Below are 17611 nucleotides of genomic sequence, written 5' to 3'. Positions count from 1 at the left end.
TGACTTCCCGACTTCCTGGTAACTCACTTGTGTGCTTCTCAATCTTGCTGGTCAAAGATTCCTCATGATTCGCCTCCAGGTTCAGGGAGACCTAGTTCGGAGGTGGCTAACGTGGAGAGCTTGTCACATATATACACAAAAAATAAGGTGTTTGATCCAAACACCCTACACACATCGGATGCCGTTGATTCCCTTGTCGGCCCCCTCGGTTTTCTTTTATAGAATTTTTGGATGGCTCGGATCGGCTGTTTGGTGGCCAGAGACGACCTGGCGCGGCCGTCGGTACGATTTCGGTGGGAATTTGGTCGGTAGATAAAGCAGGATTCATAAGGAAGAGGGATTAATTATGTGGGGATAAAGAGGTGGGCCCCATTCTCATCCTTGGTTTGGAAAGCATTTGTAGGTGGCGCAGGGGATTAGTTTATCCAACCGTAGGGGGTGCGGGGGTATTATTTATAGGTGGGTTTTGGGATGTTATTAATTAGGGAAATTTATATAAATGGTCTTTCTAGTTTCATCCAAGTCTCATTTTCATCTTTCAAGTATTAATTACAACTTTTTTAACCTTCAAGTTTGGTTTTCGTACCAAATTGGTCCAATTAATAACTTTTGTCAACCAAATTGGACATAAAAAATCTGATTGATGGCGGTTTGGACGTTGCAGTTCGTACCAAGTTGATCCAATAAATGGCGTTTGCCCTCAATATGATTTTTTTCGTTCAGTTTGGCTGACAGACGTTATCAATTGAACCAACTTAGTACGAAAACCAAACTTGAAGGTTAAAAGAGTTGCAATTAATACTTGGAGGATGAAAATGAGACTTGGGTGAAACTAGAAGAACCAATTCTATAAATTTCCCTATTAATTAATATTCCGGGTGAGGCTTAAATAATACCTCTTCTCTATTTCAACTACAAAACAATTTTACTACTCCTACTATCCTGGTTTGAGTCTGGAAATTCTCCTTGCTTACACCCGAAACAAAAATGATGAAGGTACAGATTTTTTATCTGTACCATCGAGTAAAAACATAATTTGATCCGCTTATTTTGTTTATAATACTTTATTTAGGGTCTTTTCAAAAAATCAGCTAAACCGGATATCGTTAGGGGTGTCTGCGATACATCCAACTTTATCCCAGAATTCAAGCCTGAATTCTGGGATAAAGTTGGATGCATCGTAAATGCTTCTACCAATATTCGATTAAGCTTATTTTTTGCAAGGACTCTGAACAAAATATTTTAAACAAAGTGAACAGACTTGGATCATTTTTTGGGAACAAAAAACAAGCTCAAAATTGATTTGTACACGGGGTATGTACTGGTGTGTCTGTACCAACAACGTCTTTCCGCCCGGAATAGCAAAAAGGAAACAATAAAGCTATGGGTACATATGAAATGTACATACCATGTACATATGAGTTTTGTGGGGCCTACCTCGGGCCCGACAAAGATGATTCGAACCGTCCATTATTTTAAAATTTTTTTTTATGGAACCCTGTGAAAAATTAGCTCAACCTGATGTCGGTAAGAAATTTTTCTGAATTTGCGGGGGCAAAACTACTTAACTGCTTAGTTTCGCCCTTACAAATTTAGAAAAAATCCTTACCGATAACGAGTTGAGCTGATTTTTGATAGGGCTACATAAAAAATATTTTAAAAATAATGGACGGTTCGGATCATCTTTGTGGGACCCAAGGTGGATCCCACAAAATCCATATGTACATGATATATACATTTCATATGTACACATAGCAGCAATCAAAAGGAAAAGGAAAACAAAGCTGCTATGAGTACATATTCTTGTGTATAGTACGTTTGTTCATATAGATTTTTTCCACATAAATCATGTGTAGATCCGTGAGTGGGGCCCACTTTAGATTTCGCACAAATGATCTGAGTCATTCATTAAATGTAAAATATTTTTTCAAGAGCCCTCGCAAAAAATCAGCTCAATCCGATACCTATAGATGCTCGATTCAATCATCTAACTTTTCATTGTCCTGAAATCTGAATGAAAAGTTAAATGATTAAATCGAGCACTTATAAGTATCGGATTGAGCTGATTTTTCTGCGTAGATCATTCACCCCATCGATCATATCCTCAATTCACCTGAGTCACACTATTTAACAGAACACTTTATTTGGGCGTAGATCAGTTCAAAAATCCAAGGGTCTCACTATATAAGCATTTGGACCTGGTGAGATGGTGACCTCTTCCACAAGAACACAACCTTCTGTAAAAATGAATGGAAGAACTAGCTATGTCGATTCAATCATTTGCTTGTGCGATTTAACAATCTCAATTTACAGTACAAATTATACCTTCAAGATGCATTTGAAACCTTACATGAGGTTCCTTGGCTGTCCACATCATAGGGTTTTTTTTCTCATCTCCCGCATTTTAATTTGTTTGATTTAAGATTTTACTTATTTTCCCCTTGTCTCTAGAGTGGAATTTGTATGTTCTACGATCTGAACAATCTCCCAACTTGTGCTCGAGGGTTTGTGGCGATCGTGGGTCTGTGTGCGGCTGCAAGGGCGGTGGTAATCAGGATGCAGGCGTTGAGGTTGCTGGTTTAGGGCGTGGGGTCTTGAGTTTCTTTCTTTTTCTTCTTTAAGGTTTTGAGCTTGGCCTAATAGGTGTTTGGGGTTTGGCCTTTTAGGTGTGGGCTTGTCTCAATGGGTGTTTTCTTGGTTGGTTCTTCACTCAATCTCGGAATTGGATTTCGGGTCCTCGAATCCTTGTTTCTTTAGTCTTGTAACAATTTCAAAAATTATAAATTTTTTTTCGCCGAGCAAAAAAAAAACTTGTGCACGAGTGTTGTGACAATACTTTAATTATTCCAATTTTATACAACTAGTAATAAATTTACCCCTCACAGTCTCAAGGAGTATTTATTTTATTCAGAAAGTGGCACGCGCGGGAGTGAATAACTGAATATCTGTCTCTTGCGGCAAGACTCTTGCCACTAGCAAATGATGACTTTAAATTTTAAACACTTTATAAATTATTATTAATTAGTACTCCCTCCGTCCCGTAATGTTTGGCACTTTTGGAAATTCCCACTTTTAAGAGAAAATTTTTGATGTACAATTGATGAGTTAACTTTCCAATTTTACCCTTATGTAATTTCAACACTATTTGAAAATTTTCAAACTTGGGCCGGATACCAAAAAGTTTTGGCGCTAGTTGTGGCTTCCAAATTGAATAGTGTACTTTTATTTCTGAAAAGTGTACTTTGTTTCTTTGAATTTTGAATAGATTGTTATTTAGAGTGCAAAAGAAAAAGGGTAAAATGGAAAGTTCACCTAATTTTGCTATTGACTTTTCAAACTAGCAAAATATTATGGGATAACGAAAAGCACAAAAGTGTCAAACATTGCAGGACGGAGTTAGTATTATTAAGACTTTAAATTTGAAAGTGATTGAGGGACAACGTTTGGATCAATTACAGGCTAAAGGCAAATCAATCCATGTACGATTTCCACTAGTTTTAAATTTTTCTGCCCATCTTAAATCTCATATGATCATCTAGATTAGGGGCGAAAAGTTAATTAATCCGTGTGCAATTTCCACTAATTTTAAAGTTTTCTACCCATCTTAATCTCAAGTGATCTCATAATGATTGTTGCGGGCTCGACCTAAAGTGCTGAGATACTCATCCTCAGCATTCTCCATAAGATTAGAGGTATGGATCAACATCGATAGTTTAAATAAGTATTTATTTTTTGAATTAAAGGTGATGTATTATGAAAGAATGATGTGCTTCGTAAAATAAAAAATAAATACTTAAAAAACTTAGCAAAACGGGGTCTAAAAGTAATTTAACTCAAAAACGCTAGTACCGTAGTACCTATGCCCCTGGGAAAAAAACTGATATACCCTTTCATGTCAAGATAATACTCCAGTTTGGAGTGGATCACGATTCACAGGAATCAACATCATCTCTAAAGAAACCTGTAGGGGCTTAGGTCAGGTGATAAGAAGGGCGGAGGTAAGTGCCCTGGCACCGCGACCAGCCGACTACATGCTTTGGTTCCGTCAAATTAGACCTTGTTTTGCATTGGTTCGTTACGTAAACAAATAATTTTAATTTGAACAAATAATTTTAATTATCATTCATTTGTGGGTGAATGAATGATGGTTTTTTTTTTTTTTTTTTGTCATTTGTTAAACTTAATGTATGGATTCTTAATGCATTCAATTTCTCTCAATTTCATCAATTCAAAGTACAAATATTTTTTTTTATATCTTCTCGCATGAAGTATCTTAGATTGTGAGAGTCATAAACTTGTGTGCGTATCTATTCATGTGTGTATAGACCAATAATCATGGAAAAATAAATAATGTAGAGATAAAAAAGATATGATACAATACTTACAACCAGCTTCTTATTGATTTAGGCCTAAAATACTTTTATAGTATTTACCCAAAAAAAAAAAACTTTTTCAGTAATACGTTTTGTCATGTAAATATCCAATGGCATAAACGTGTACTTTAAATCAATCAACCGGGGCTAGCTCAGTTGGCCAGGATTTTTGAATCTCATTAGGAGGTCGGGAGTAGTCTCTTTCCACATGTGTGTACGTGTTCTTTCCTTAGAGAGTTTTTCCTTTCTTTCTTTTCTATCATATAATGAACTTATTTCTTGTATTGATTGAGTTGTTGGGCTTGATTATCTCGTGGACTCTCACAATTAATGTAGTGTCCCGAATTTATACTTTGTACTTTATATTTGATGTAAAATGATCTCTTCTATCATTGACAAAAAAAAGAGAAGAAATGATGACCGAATCGGAGCGTTTCATGATTCTATTTGATATGCGATTTGCAAAAAGACCGTTTCAATTACATTCGATTCATCAGAATGTATTTAGGATTGGTTTTTGCTACTATTATTCACTCAACTGCACAAAAGGAGTCAAAAGGACATCTGTCTGAGCTCAAAATAAAGATGTTAAGATGGTCGTAATCACCAGTGTGAGAAATAATTTTCGCCAAGGGACCAGAGAATGTGACCGCTTCTTTGATCTTTTTCTTTGAGAAAGATGCTACCGACCTTTATCTGTGTGCTCATTGTGGTTTTTCAACAAGAGACTTTGTCAACAAACAGTTCGTTACTTTGTCATAACGATTTTGCAGATTAAGTTGACTTGGATTTGGCCATGAGGGCTGTGCTAGTTCACATTTAAAAGTTCGAAGTAACAAAGTTTTTCAACTATGGCTTGCTCATGTTTATCTTGTACGATTGGATTTTGTCTTCATGAATACAGATCCCGCTTCACCAACGACATGGGTACCCCTATTGTTATCAAATTCAGTTGTGCGTGAATTGTAAATCCACTCACAGATCAAATCCACCTCGCATTTTTCCCGGCCAAAGACCGGAGATGAGGAGGGAAGGGATTGCAAGTCCGGCGGGCTCCCAAATCAGGGGCCTAGTCCCCATCCAAACAGCCCGTTTGGCATGATTTGGTCTTGGTTTGAAAAATCAAAATCGAATCAAATGGTTGGTATTTGGATTTGTTCTTACAGTTTGGTTCCAAATCGACCCCAACCACAGCGATACATGTAAACACATGCATAAGTTAATATTCATGCTATAATAACAACAAATTGAAATGAACCGTGCATTAAAACCGAAACCAAACCCGAATCTACGAGTTTCACCGATTTTTTTTCTCTAATCTGTAAAAAATTGTTTGGTTCATGATTTCAACAAAATCGGCCAAATCTGGTTCACCCTCACCCCTATAAATTGTACAATGGACAATTTTTTTGATGCAGAAAGCTTACAACAAGATCAAGGAGAGGTGGTAACTTTAGTGAGCAGACTTGCCCCAGTTGTGGGTGTTGAATCACGTTGATCTGAGGTGGGTCGCAGGCCCAACCCTATTGGTAAAGAGACCAAGCATGGGCTGTTCGGCTAAATAAGCTACTTGACCTTTTTTTTTTTTTCTTATTTAAATTTTTTTCGCATTTGTTAGTTTTTCGTCAATTTTTTGGAGATTATTGTTTCGTTATGACGAGAGGAATCTAAAAAGTAAAAAATTACGATCGAAACCTAATTTTTTTAAATAAAGACAAAAATAAGCCAATTTTTTCATCTTTATTAAAAAAAATTGGATTTCGATCGTAATTTTTTACTTTTTAGATTTCTCTTGTTATAAAAAGGCAATAATCCCCAAAAAATTTGACCAAAAACTAACAAATGCAAAAAAAATTTGAATAAAGACAAAAAAAATAAGCCAAGTGGCTTATTTAGCCGAACGGGTTAAAAAAGGAATTTTACACATAATTCAACACGGTAGTGGGGATAAATTAATACTGCTAGTGTGCATATAGGGTCGGCCCTGACATTTTCTAAGGCTAAAGCGAAGTTCGAAGAAGGGACCTATTTTTTTCTTTTGAACTTATATATGCTGGGTCCAAAATTAAAATTTTTGAACATAATATTGGAGTACTAAGTAGTTTGCTCACAGGGCCAAAGGTGGCGGCCTCTTGGTCGACAGCCTACGCCCAGCTCCGTGCGCTCAGTCTATCATCAGAGAAGTTTTTGGGTGCAAATAGGGTATGAGACGTGTGGTACCCGGCGCGCATCCAAGCCGTCCAAACATATTTTGGACGGCCAGGATTTGAGAGAGAGAGAGAGAGAGAGAGAAAAAAAAAGAGAAGAGAGAGTGTTCAGCTGAAGAGGAGAGAAGGTGTTCGGATCTGGATCGTCCAAAACACGTTTGGACTGCTCGGATGCATGCCGGATACCACGTGTCCCATACCCTATTTGCACCCAAAAAATTCTCCTAACATCAAATCCGATTGTGGTGACAATAAGTCCTTTTGTACCATAATGAGTGGGAATGGTAATGTGGGGGTTTTTAGTTGAAGTTATTGGACTTTTTGGTGGGGTAGGAAATAATTGTGACTTTCTTGCCATAGTGCGAAATAATTCATGTTTATCATGTTTACTTGCGACAAAATTGACAATCGAGAAAGTTGCTTTTCTCTTTCTCCTACTTCTTCCATATCCATATAGATGAGAACACTAATGTCCCTCCCAGTCTCACCAACCACCCACCCATAAATGGAAGGAAAGAAAAGAAGGAATTGGCTATCCCGTTCTCGGATAACTCCAAAGATGGCACCATTCAAATAGGGTTCGATCAGCTTAACTTTTTGCATAGATGATAAATATATCGAAACTTCTGAAATAAAACTCTTCTTTGGATTGTCAAATGGGACTTGGTAGGTTCCGTTTTACGTCGCATGGGAGATCATGACGTCACATGCGAGGATACTTCTCAATACCGATTGATAGTGAATCAAAAACCGTCTCCAACTATGTGTTCTTTTGATTAATCTGGTGACTGAAACCCCTGCCAGTGTATAAGATTGCCAACTCTAGTTGATTTTTGTAACTTCCTTGTTTACAATATCGTGAGAAACTAATGTGAGCCGTGAATGTATTATGTAACAGTGTCGCCGAATCACCAAGTAAATTTTTCTATCGTTCTTTCTTTGCATGTTTGCTCGATTATTCTTCATGCTACTGTCGCTGTGTGAATATTTAGTTCATTGGCCAACATAGATAACGCGAATAAAACACCTGATACCTAACCTACCAGTAGGGAAAAGAACGGAACGAAGGAAAGAATTATATGACAACTTGTAGAGTGTGTTAACCATTAAACCAAGATCAAATGTAAATAAAGTACTCAACATACATATTTTTACAACAAATCATATTGATTTCGAAGAACTGATCAAGGACCGACGCAAGCACAAATCATACATTGGCTTACGGCTTGCTGTGTTCCTGGTCCAATGAACTCTGTAAAAGACCTAGCAATACATTTTAGGGCAACTTTAGGATTGAGTCATGATATCCTGTCAAGATCATTGCCATCTCCAAAACATTTTTGGACAGCTGAACTTTCTTCTTGAGGAGAAAGAGAGTTCCAGCATGCAGCAGCAGGAAATCCAATTTTTCTTCAATCGTCGGACCCCGTGTTGACCTTGATCTCCAGAAGCCTCTCAACTGGCTGCCGGCATATAGGGCACCGGTTTGTTTGGAACCTCAGAAGCTTTGCACATCCACTGCACATACACTGCATAGATAAAAAAGAAAATCCAGGGAGTTTCATCAGTAATAAGCTGTTAACATGAGGAAAGAATAAAAGCTCTCCTGAAAATGAGGAAACAGGTCCATGTTAACCAACGCGAAGAAACTAGGACAGAATCAATTAACCGGCTACTTGTTACAGAAGAATTTAAGTAACTCTTAATGAGTTGATGACAATACATAATATTGAATTAAACCCCTCATGAAAATGGATGATTAATCATCTTCTTCTCATGTTCTGTGAATAGCAGGGAAATATGGAATTTCCAAAAGGGATTTCATGAATCAGTCTGATTCTGTCTCTGCTCATCCGATTCCCATTAGATTAAAGAAAAGGAAAAAACACAGGCAAAACTCATAAACAGTAACACCACAAGAAGGCCTCTAAAACTTCAACAGAAAACCACAAGCCCCGTTTCCGTCATGAGCGGAAGAACCAATTGCCAATGGAAATTGCAGCACTGAAGCTTATCAGGCTCACCCGCCGGGCATTTTGCATATTTCTTTTCCCAAACAAGACAGAGAAAAAAAGATCCAGAATGTAATAAATACCACTAATCAACATGCATGCTCACAAGAGAAGGAGACAAAGAGTACCATGTGTCGGCAGGGAAGGACAGTCGTGTCCCTAGGTTCTGATAGGCAAATAACACATTCTTTCCCCGGATCATTCCCATCAAAGTCATTATCAACCGAGTTTCCAATCCCGTAAATCTCCTGAAGCTCATACCTGATCCCATTCACCCATAAGATCTGCTTCACCACCCTCACCTGGTACTCACCTTTCTCCTTCTCAAACACTGCCTTTGTTATTTGAGAGTTACTGGCTCCACCCTCCGGGTTTCCATCAGCTGATCCATTCGGACTAACTGGGATTGCCTCTGCCTTCACGGCTAAAGGATACACTTCCATTTCACCCTCTTTCAGTAATTCTGTCCCCTCAAACATTGAGAAGTCTATCCCGGTCCCACAAGGTTGTCTGAACTTCTGGCCTAAACCTTGTTCGAAAGGCACAGTCAAAGGTGTGAGCATGTTTTCCTTCGTTGAAGTAAGACCACAATCTTCACCCTCTTTCGCAAAGAACATAATCGTAATGCTGTTAAGAAAGTGATTATAAAAATAAAATGTAGACCTTAATTATATTTACCAGAGAAAACAATTGTAATGCTATAAGCTGTGTATACAAGAACTTGTGCGTTTCGGGAACAAACAAGAAGTTAACAAAACAAGATATATCAAAGGAGAAAACTTCCAGAGCAAACAGCACAAGAGTTGAAAATCCAGTAAAATATCGTAGCACTGGAGTGTAATACATCATCAAATGTGGTAACAAAGCAGCATGTTTGTTCAAACGACAAGAGTTCAGTCATGAATCAATTACATAACATTACTTCGTAGGACAAACAAAGAGAAGAAAACAGAACACATGTCTATCCCAAACCATCTAAGCAACAATCCACAGTTTGCGTGAATCCACTCCAAACTGGAGACATATAATTTATACCTTCCCATCTCCGAATGGTTCACCAATTTATTCATTCATGTTCAACTTCTCCATCTAATTATTTAAAGCTTTCGATAATAAATATTTTCAGGGGATTTGGCATTGGGACCATCTTAGACCATGAACCATTTTATCCATATCTCCATTTCCACATACAGAACAAACATTCATGCTATTCCACTGAAGTTATTACGGATATATTTAGCCGATCCAATTCATTTTCATCTAGAGTTGCCGCATCCAATCGTGTCATTAAATGAGGATCAGCAGTGGGGAAGTTAATAACCTGTCAAACTGTACATTTGTTCTGAAAAACACGATCATATACAAGCAGAATTTGTATCCATGTCACGCAATGTTTAAGCAATCTTTGGTGTTTAGTGCTAAAAAATCACTTAATCTTACACTGCCTACTGAGTCCTGACATAAGGGGCAGCAATACGACCCCAAGGGTTTGGCCAGGGGGCACGAGAAAGCAACTAAAAGGCCTGTTCTCCAAGAGGGGTCCTGGAATTAGTCGAGGTGCGAGCAAGCTGGCTCGGACATCCGGGTTAAAAAAAATGAATGGTTTACTTAGGACCATGTTTGGCATGCATTTAGGAAAACCAGACAATGATTTTATATCCTCCTCTCTGAAACCTAGTCAAAAAAAACAGAAAAAGGGAGAATTTTTTCTCACATTTTTTAAACATTATATGACTTATGTAGTAGGAACCAAACCAACCAACAAAACTAAGCTTTAAAGTTGACTTAAACAAGTCAAACCTCCTCAGAAACAGTACAAATCGAACAATCTAGACAAATAAGAAGAAGTGTAAACAAACAGAGAAAGAAAAGGATAATTCCCTAGGAAATTGCTTCGAATACGGATGAGTATAGACTGAATTCATTCTCTTTTCTGGTGAACCAAGAACCAAAACAATTGATTTGGATTGTAGATTACGAGAACCAAACCAATCCGTGAAAGTTGTCGCCTATTTTAACCATTAACATAAATCAACATACCAAACCATTTGATTCATTTTTTTCATTCTCTAAATTGGGACCAGACCAAGCTACAAAACACTGAACCAAAGTGCCCGAATCTGTTCAGACTGCATTCGCGGTTCTGACGGTTTTTCCCTAACAGCTAGCTTCTAAAATCTAATTTCACAATTGAAACTATTAATAAACTATATCATATTAGCATCCCTATCACGTCCAATATGAACCAAGCAAAATTTAATTAATAAATGACACCAAGAAAAAATCACGTGAAACGTAAAATCTCTCTTACCTCCCAGCGACGGTGGCATCAAACGTGAAAGAAACAAGGAACCTCCCCGGGTTCTCCTCATCCGGCTCCACCCTCAAGCTCTCCTTCTTCAAATTCACATCATTGCGTATAGTCACCGCCTTCTGATGCTCTACATACGGCAGAGGCGGCGGCATCGCGGGCCCGCACGGGTACATGTGGGGCGGTGGAGGCGGCGGCGGCGGACGGTGGTGGTGATCATAAGGTGCGGGCAAAGGCGGAGCCGGCAAAGCGGGCGGGTAGTAACCCGGGTAATGGTAGTACGGATGGGGGTTAGGGTTTTGGTATTGGGCAGGGTAAGGGGTTTGGGCCGCGAACACGTATTGGTTCGGCGAGATTTCGGGCTGAGGGGGTTGCGGTGGCGGCGGCGGCGGGTGGCTCCTCCGGCTTCCGTTCCTCCGGCGGCCGTTTATGTTGCTACTTCCGATGTTACCCATGTTCAATTCACCTCTTGAAATGACAAGAAAATGGGGCAGAGTCTTAATTCAACTTGAGAAAATTGAAAAAGAAAAGAAAAGAAGGGCAACTGAATGGAATTGGGAAGAAATTATATTCTTTTAATAGTAATGATTTATATCCAAAGTCCAAACAACATATTAAGAACAAAGCCCCAGAGCTTTGGGGCTTCTTTCTTTTCTTTTCTTTTTCCTAGAGAGAGAGAGAGAGAGAGAGAGAGAGAGAGATTAAAAACCTGATCTTTGAAGGGAAATGGAGTGGCAGGGGTTTTATGTGGGTTTGATTCTGGAGAATTTTAGAGCATCTGAGTAGTTGTTTTTGCAAAACAGAGCATGAGAGAGAGAGAGAGAGAGAGAGAGAGAGAGAGAGAGGTATCAGAGATGGAAGGTGAAAAGAGGAAAGGAGGAGAGTAGGAACAAGAATCTCGTGATAATGGTGGTTCGGTGGAGAGAGACTGAAAATGAAAGAAAATGTTTAAAAAACGTTGTCCCAAAGTAGGGTTGATTTGCTTTTTTAAGTAACAGTAGTAGTTACTTGTAGTGGGGGAAGCAGTGGGTGATAAGATAAGATAATGAAACGCTGTTCCCAAAATTACAAATACAGGACTTTGTAACTTGTAGATTCGGCCGTTGATCAAAAAACGGATGATTCGAATCGAGTTTGAGTGCATATGAATTTAAACCGTTCTTTACTTGATTAAGATTCAAATCGTCGATTATCGAGACTAGCGGTTGGATCAGACGCTCTGCACTGCTCGACATGGAGACGTTAATCTCCCATTCCAACTTATCCTACGTTTCCTACCCGGAAAACTAGGGGCAGAAGAAGAAATGGGGTCTGAAGTCATTTGACCGGACAGAGGGTGTGTGCTGTGCAGCTTCGTGCTGCACAGCGTGCTGCACGGCTTCTGGCGAGGCTTTTCCGGCATCGGTTCGACGATCGGAGACGTTCACCGCGTAGAGCTCGTCGAGTTCTGTACGTGCACCAAAAATCAGCTCGATCAAATATCGTTAAGGGCTTCATCCGAATATATATAACTTGAAAAAAAAATGAATCCTAATGGATACGAAACACTGGATCAAAACCACTAAATCCATTTTTTTCAAGTTATATATGTTCGGATGAGGACCTTAACGATATTTGATCGAGCTGATTTTTAATGCGCATGAAGAACTCGATGAGCTCTACGCGGTGAACGTCTCCGATCGTCGGAACGATGCCGGAAAAGCCTCGCCGGAGGCTGTGCAGCACGTTGTGCAGTACGAAGCTGCACAGCACACACCCTCTGTCTCATTTGACCTCATTTGAATTTTTCTTTCAAAACCATGTTATGGAGTTCAATTATGGGTATCAATGATCGGCTCGAGGGGCCCACTTGAAGATTTCATAACAATAATTGAAATCGTTTATTGATTTTAAAATATTCGTTTGAGTGACTTTGAAAAAAAAACAATTCGATTGCATTATTGCAAGTGATTGATCTAGTGCATCTGTTTCTCATTCAGAGTTCATGATCCTATATTCTGAATGAAAAATTGATATGTTAGATTTTTTTTCCCCCCCAAAGTTGATACTTTTGATTAAACACTCATAATTATTCAATTTAGCTAATTTTATTTTGTAGTCGCTCGAAAAATTATTTTAAAATTAATGAACGACTCGAATTATTTGTATAGAATCCATAAGTGGCCCACGCACTGATATGTGCACCATCAATGCACCCTTCATCGGTACCGATAGAATTATGATATTATATTAAACTCAAAACTATTTATAAATTTAACTGCATGTTATGGATTTGAAACTTACTTTGTGGAGTTGATCTCGGAAAATTTGTACTAATATAATCCCGACCCATGTTATATATAGAACTAGCGAATGCTCGTGCCTGGAGGCACGGTTCGAACATTCAGCACACTCAAATTAAAATTGAACAACAAATTTAACCAATTAAGACGCATAGAACAAACTCGAACGCATAAATCTTGATCAAATAAAAAAAACACCATCTAAAACACCGATGAAAATAAAAAATGATATAAATTAATGAAAATGCGTGCTTCGAGGAGACATTTAAAAAGAGAACATGAAACATGTCAAGACTAAAAATCTTCAAGCATATTGATCCTTTTGAGCTTCGAGACTTCTCGATCACAATTCTAAAAAAGAATGATATGTCACCAGAAGCCCAGTTGGTAGGGGTGTTACGAACCCGACCGGACCGAAAAAGACTGAAAAAACCGATCGTTCGGTTCGGTCTTCGGTCGGGGTAGCGGCAGAAAATTTTGGGTTCGGGGTGGACCGAACCGACAGAACTTATTTCGGTTCGGTCTCGGTTTTGTTAAAATCTGGACCGACCGGACCGAACCGAACCGACAGGACCGAACCACCCCGAACCAACCGAAACACCCCGAACCGAAATCAGACCGAACCGACCGATTATGTGTTTTTATATATTTTTATATATTTCAAATTAATCTTGACCGTTCATTTAAATCTTGACCGTCTATTGAAAACCCTAAATCCCCTCTTATCTCCAACTCTCATCCCATCTCATCTCAGATAATCAGAGATCACGCAGCCGGCAGCCCAGTTCCAGAGCTCCTCTCCCCCCTCGTAACACCCCTACTCTCTGTGTTTTCTCGTTTGCATCGATTTTCTTGTGTGGGGCCTCTCTCTCCTATCTGCAAAAGAAAGCGCAGTTTAAAAGTCTTACCATTTGGTGGTTCATTTGCGTGTTTTGCTCTTTAACTGGGTCAATTTGCATATTAATTTCATTCGCATTATTCATCCTGCAAATAGGACACCAAAAAAACAAAGATGGGTAACTACGTTAGTAAAAAAAAGATTGACATAACTGTGTTCCTCCTTCTATGTTATTTTAAAAAAAGATTCACACATTTTTCTCTTATTTCTTCGTGTGAAGACGTTCCATAAGTAGGAACACATTATTGCATAAGGAAATAATTTGAAATGATTTTTCTTATGTTGCTTTCCTTATGTCACTACCAAAACGTAAGTGTAGTGTAGAAACGTTTTGGGAAATTTAGTGTAGAAATTCATTACTGAAAATAATAGTATTCAATTAAGCTTTCAAAAATTAACGCCAATCTATCCCATAACCCAATCAAGCTTTCAAAAATTATTACCAAAAATCGGCATTAAAAATCATTACCCAAAAAAATCGACAGTTAAAGAGAAGCAAGATTGAAATATGTCATTATAGATTTGTCATTATAATCAAGCCAATCAAGCTTAAAAAATTATTTCCAAAAACTGAAAACCGTCAGATGAAATCAATCTGAGTCAATCTACGGTATTTACCTATGAAAACGTACTTCCGGATTATTAGTCAGATTGATTCATTAAAATTTGCAATTTGAAATTAGATACTGCAATACTTGCTTTGAATTTCTCCAACTAAATAGAAACAAAGGAGAATACTCAAATTCATTGGCAGGAAAATAAAATTTCATTTGAACCCCTCTTTTATCTATGCCCTCAAAACATTTCAATTATTTACCTTGTCAAAGCACAACCACCAACCTTCAAGTTGACTGGTAAACTACTCTTATAAAATGATAATAAAAATAGCTACTTTTTCATATTTTTTCTTGAAACCACTGGAAAAAAAAATCATGCGCACCTATGTTCACAAACCATGCGGTTAAAATTCTACCCATGTGGTGCTCTCCCTCAGTACTTGAGTGGTATGCTCCCTCGGTTAAGCATTTTGTTGAAAAATAAGTATGGGGTGGTGGATATTAGTACCTTCACGAATAAGCTTTTTGTTGTATAGGACTCCTAATCTAACACGGCGTGCTTCTTTGGATGTTTCAGTATTGGTGTGACGATAGTTTTCGAAAATCGATTGCGTCGAAAAATATTAGGATTAACATTCTCACTCTTCATCATGTGAACGGGACACCAAAAAAACGAAGATATACTTACCAAAAAAAAAAAACAAATGAAGAAGAAGAATGGAACCAAAAATGGCGGTGCTGCTGCAGAACAATGTAAAACCAACTAACCTGAAATGGTTGGTAGCGGCGGCGTCGGGTAAGTATCTTCGAAATGATGGGAACTACCAGAGGCGTGCTTCCGAAGATGGGAACTATCTTCGAAATGAGGAGCACTATGATCTCCAAATTCATTAATACAGAGTTTAGCAGCTGCGTCAAGTAATTAGGAAATGATTGGTAATTAAATGATTGATATCTTCAAAATGGTTGGTAATTACTAATTAGGAAATGATTTGCCAACCTAAAGTTGATTTAATGTAATTGAATCTTTCAATCTGTTTTCCTAATGAATCTTTTCTTCTTTCTTTCTTTTTTTAAATTCGGAAGTTTTGTATATGAATGTAACAAAACCGTGCATAGCAGCCACGTCGAGTAAATCAAATTTAATGTAATTGTATCTTTCCTTTATTTTGCAATTTGAAAAGTTTTCCTAATGAATCTTTCCTCCTCCTCCTTTTTTTTAATTCGGTTTTGAATGTGATCGACTTGAATGTGTTGACATTTCCTAATGAGTCTTTACAATCAACGGCAAGTCTTTACAATCAAGTCTTTAATTCCACCCAAATCAACTACAATCGGCAATTTCAGAAAATTCAAAAGTCATTACAATCGGCATTCGGCAAATATGGATCTTTAAGTCCTTAACTGAATAATGTCCAACCAATCAACTACAATAGGCAATTTCGGAAATTTCAGAAATCAAGTAAACAGGGACTCTCATGCAGGAAATTTTGGAAATCATGTAAACGGAAATTTCGGAAATCTTTAAGTCATTACAATCAAGTTTTTTTTTTTTTAACCCTCACAACAAATCAGGATATCAGGATTTGGTAAAAGTTCAATTTATCTCTCGGTTTTCTACCATGTAATCTCAGCCGTAGAAAAAATGTGTATTGATCCTAGGGTCCAATATATTGGAGGAAATTTAGGGATTCAAAAACTTCCCTGTCATAATATATAGAATTGAAAAATATTTAATTAAACCGCACTTGCATGAGAATAAATCCCAAATGATAGATTGTTTAAGTACGTGATAAAAAGACATCGTAGAAAATGTGGTTATCATATAAGGAATTTATAATGCCACTGCCTAAATTTATAATATCACTTCAAATGAGAGTGCAATTATCAATTTGGAGAGTGACATTATCAATCCCTATATGAAATTGATTTTGTCACTCCCTTGGGCAGAGCCGGCCCTGAGATAAAGCAAGTGTTACAGCTGCTTTAGGTTTCCAAAAAATTCTGAATTATAAGAGCTCTCCTATTTTTTTATTATTTATTATAGTCCAACAAAAGAGGAGGCCATATTTTTAATTTTCGCTTTAAACCTTCGAAAATTTAGGGCCGGCTTTGCCCCTCAATGTTATTATAATTTTGGAGAGTGGCATTATCAATGCCCCATTGTCTATAACTTTGCATAATATGAACAGTCATCAATGGCTCTTATAGATTTATGATTCATCTTTTATCAGTTTTTTTGCCAATGAATATGTAAGACTGGGTATTTATTACAGAATTAGGGGAGGGTGTTGTGCAGTATTGTGCGTTGTACCGTACTACGCACCTCAGAGCTATCGGATCGTGCATCCGATGGCTCGGATCTCATCTCAACAATGAATCGATTCTCGATCGTTGGTTGCCGAGATGAGATCTGAACCGTCAGATGCATGATCCGACGGCTCAGAGTTACGTAACACGGTGCTCTGCACCAACCTGAAGTCTGCATTTACAAAAGAAATATTTGCATCTAATTTAGGCAAGATTTTATAGCACTGACTGATTTTGTGGGGTTGTGCCCTGCAAACACAACACTCTTGTGTGAGCACAACTTGTAGATAATATTTGAGTCTTGTCATAACTAAAAGTCATTCTGCAACCTTTATCGTGTAAGGATTTCATTTCTGGTTTAACATTACATATACTACCCTAAAATAAATAAGGAATAATTTAATGTCTTATAGTAATTGACACAAAACGTTATTGAGGCTCCATTCCATTAATTAAAATAAGATCTCGTTCCGCTAAAAAAAAGTACTTATTTTTACTTAAAAAATAAAAACTTTTGCGGAACGGGAGAAGTATTTATTTTTCAAATAAGTACTTATTTTTTGAATTAATGGTAATGTATTGTGAGAAAATGACATGCTCCGTAAAACGGAAAATAAGTGTAACGACCTGAATTTTTTTTGCCCTTTTTTTTTGGCAAATT

The 17611-nt window shown here is 37.8% G+C and overlaps 1 protein-coding gene across 1 annotated transcript; it reads right to left on the bottom strand.

Annotated features, from left to right (window-relative positions):
- Positions 1 to 7655: 7655 nt before the first annotated feature.
- Positions 7656 to 11881, bottom strand: LOC131327061 (probable E3 ubiquitin-protein ligase LOG2). Its single transcript, XM_058360054.1, has 4 exons — positions 11613 to 11881; positions 10904 to 11369; positions 8721 to 9219; positions 7656 to 8109 (listed from the first exon to the last, which is right to left on the bottom strand). The coding sequence occupies exons 2-4, from the start codon at positions 11356 to 11358 to the stop codon at positions 7993 to 7995; spliced, it is 1071 nt and encodes a 356-aa protein (XP_058216037.1). The 5' UTR covers positions 11359 to 11369; positions 11613 to 11881; the 3' UTR covers positions 7656 to 7992.
- Between the last annotated feature and the right edge of the window lie 5730 nt (positions 11882 to 17611).

The sequence above is a fragment of the Rhododendron vialii genome, chromosome 5a (genome assembly GCF_030253575.1).
Source record: "Rhododendron vialii isolate Sample 1 chromosome 5a, ASM3025357v1".
Classification (NCBI taxonomy): Eukaryota; Viridiplantae; Streptophyta; class Magnoliopsida; order Ericales; family Ericaceae; genus Rhododendron; species Rhododendron vialii.
The sequence above is the reverse complement of the archived record's forward strand: the minus strand, read 5'-3'. Positions and strand labels throughout refer to the sequence as shown.

Excerpts from the sequence above, each read along its gene's own strand:
- LOC131327061 (XM_058360054.1), bottom strand. The coding sequence starts at position 11,358 with ATGGGTAACATCGGAAGTAGCAACATAAACGGCCGCCGGAGGAACGGA. Across the intron at positions 9,220-10,903 it reads GATGCCACCGTCGCTGGGAG|CATTACGATTATGTTCTTTG; the intron begins GTAAGAGAGATT and ends CTTTCTTAACAG. Across the intron at positions 8,110-8,720 it reads TCCTTCCCTGCCGACACATG|TGTATGTGCAGTGGATGTGC; the intron begins GTACTCTTTGTC and ends TTATCTATGCAG.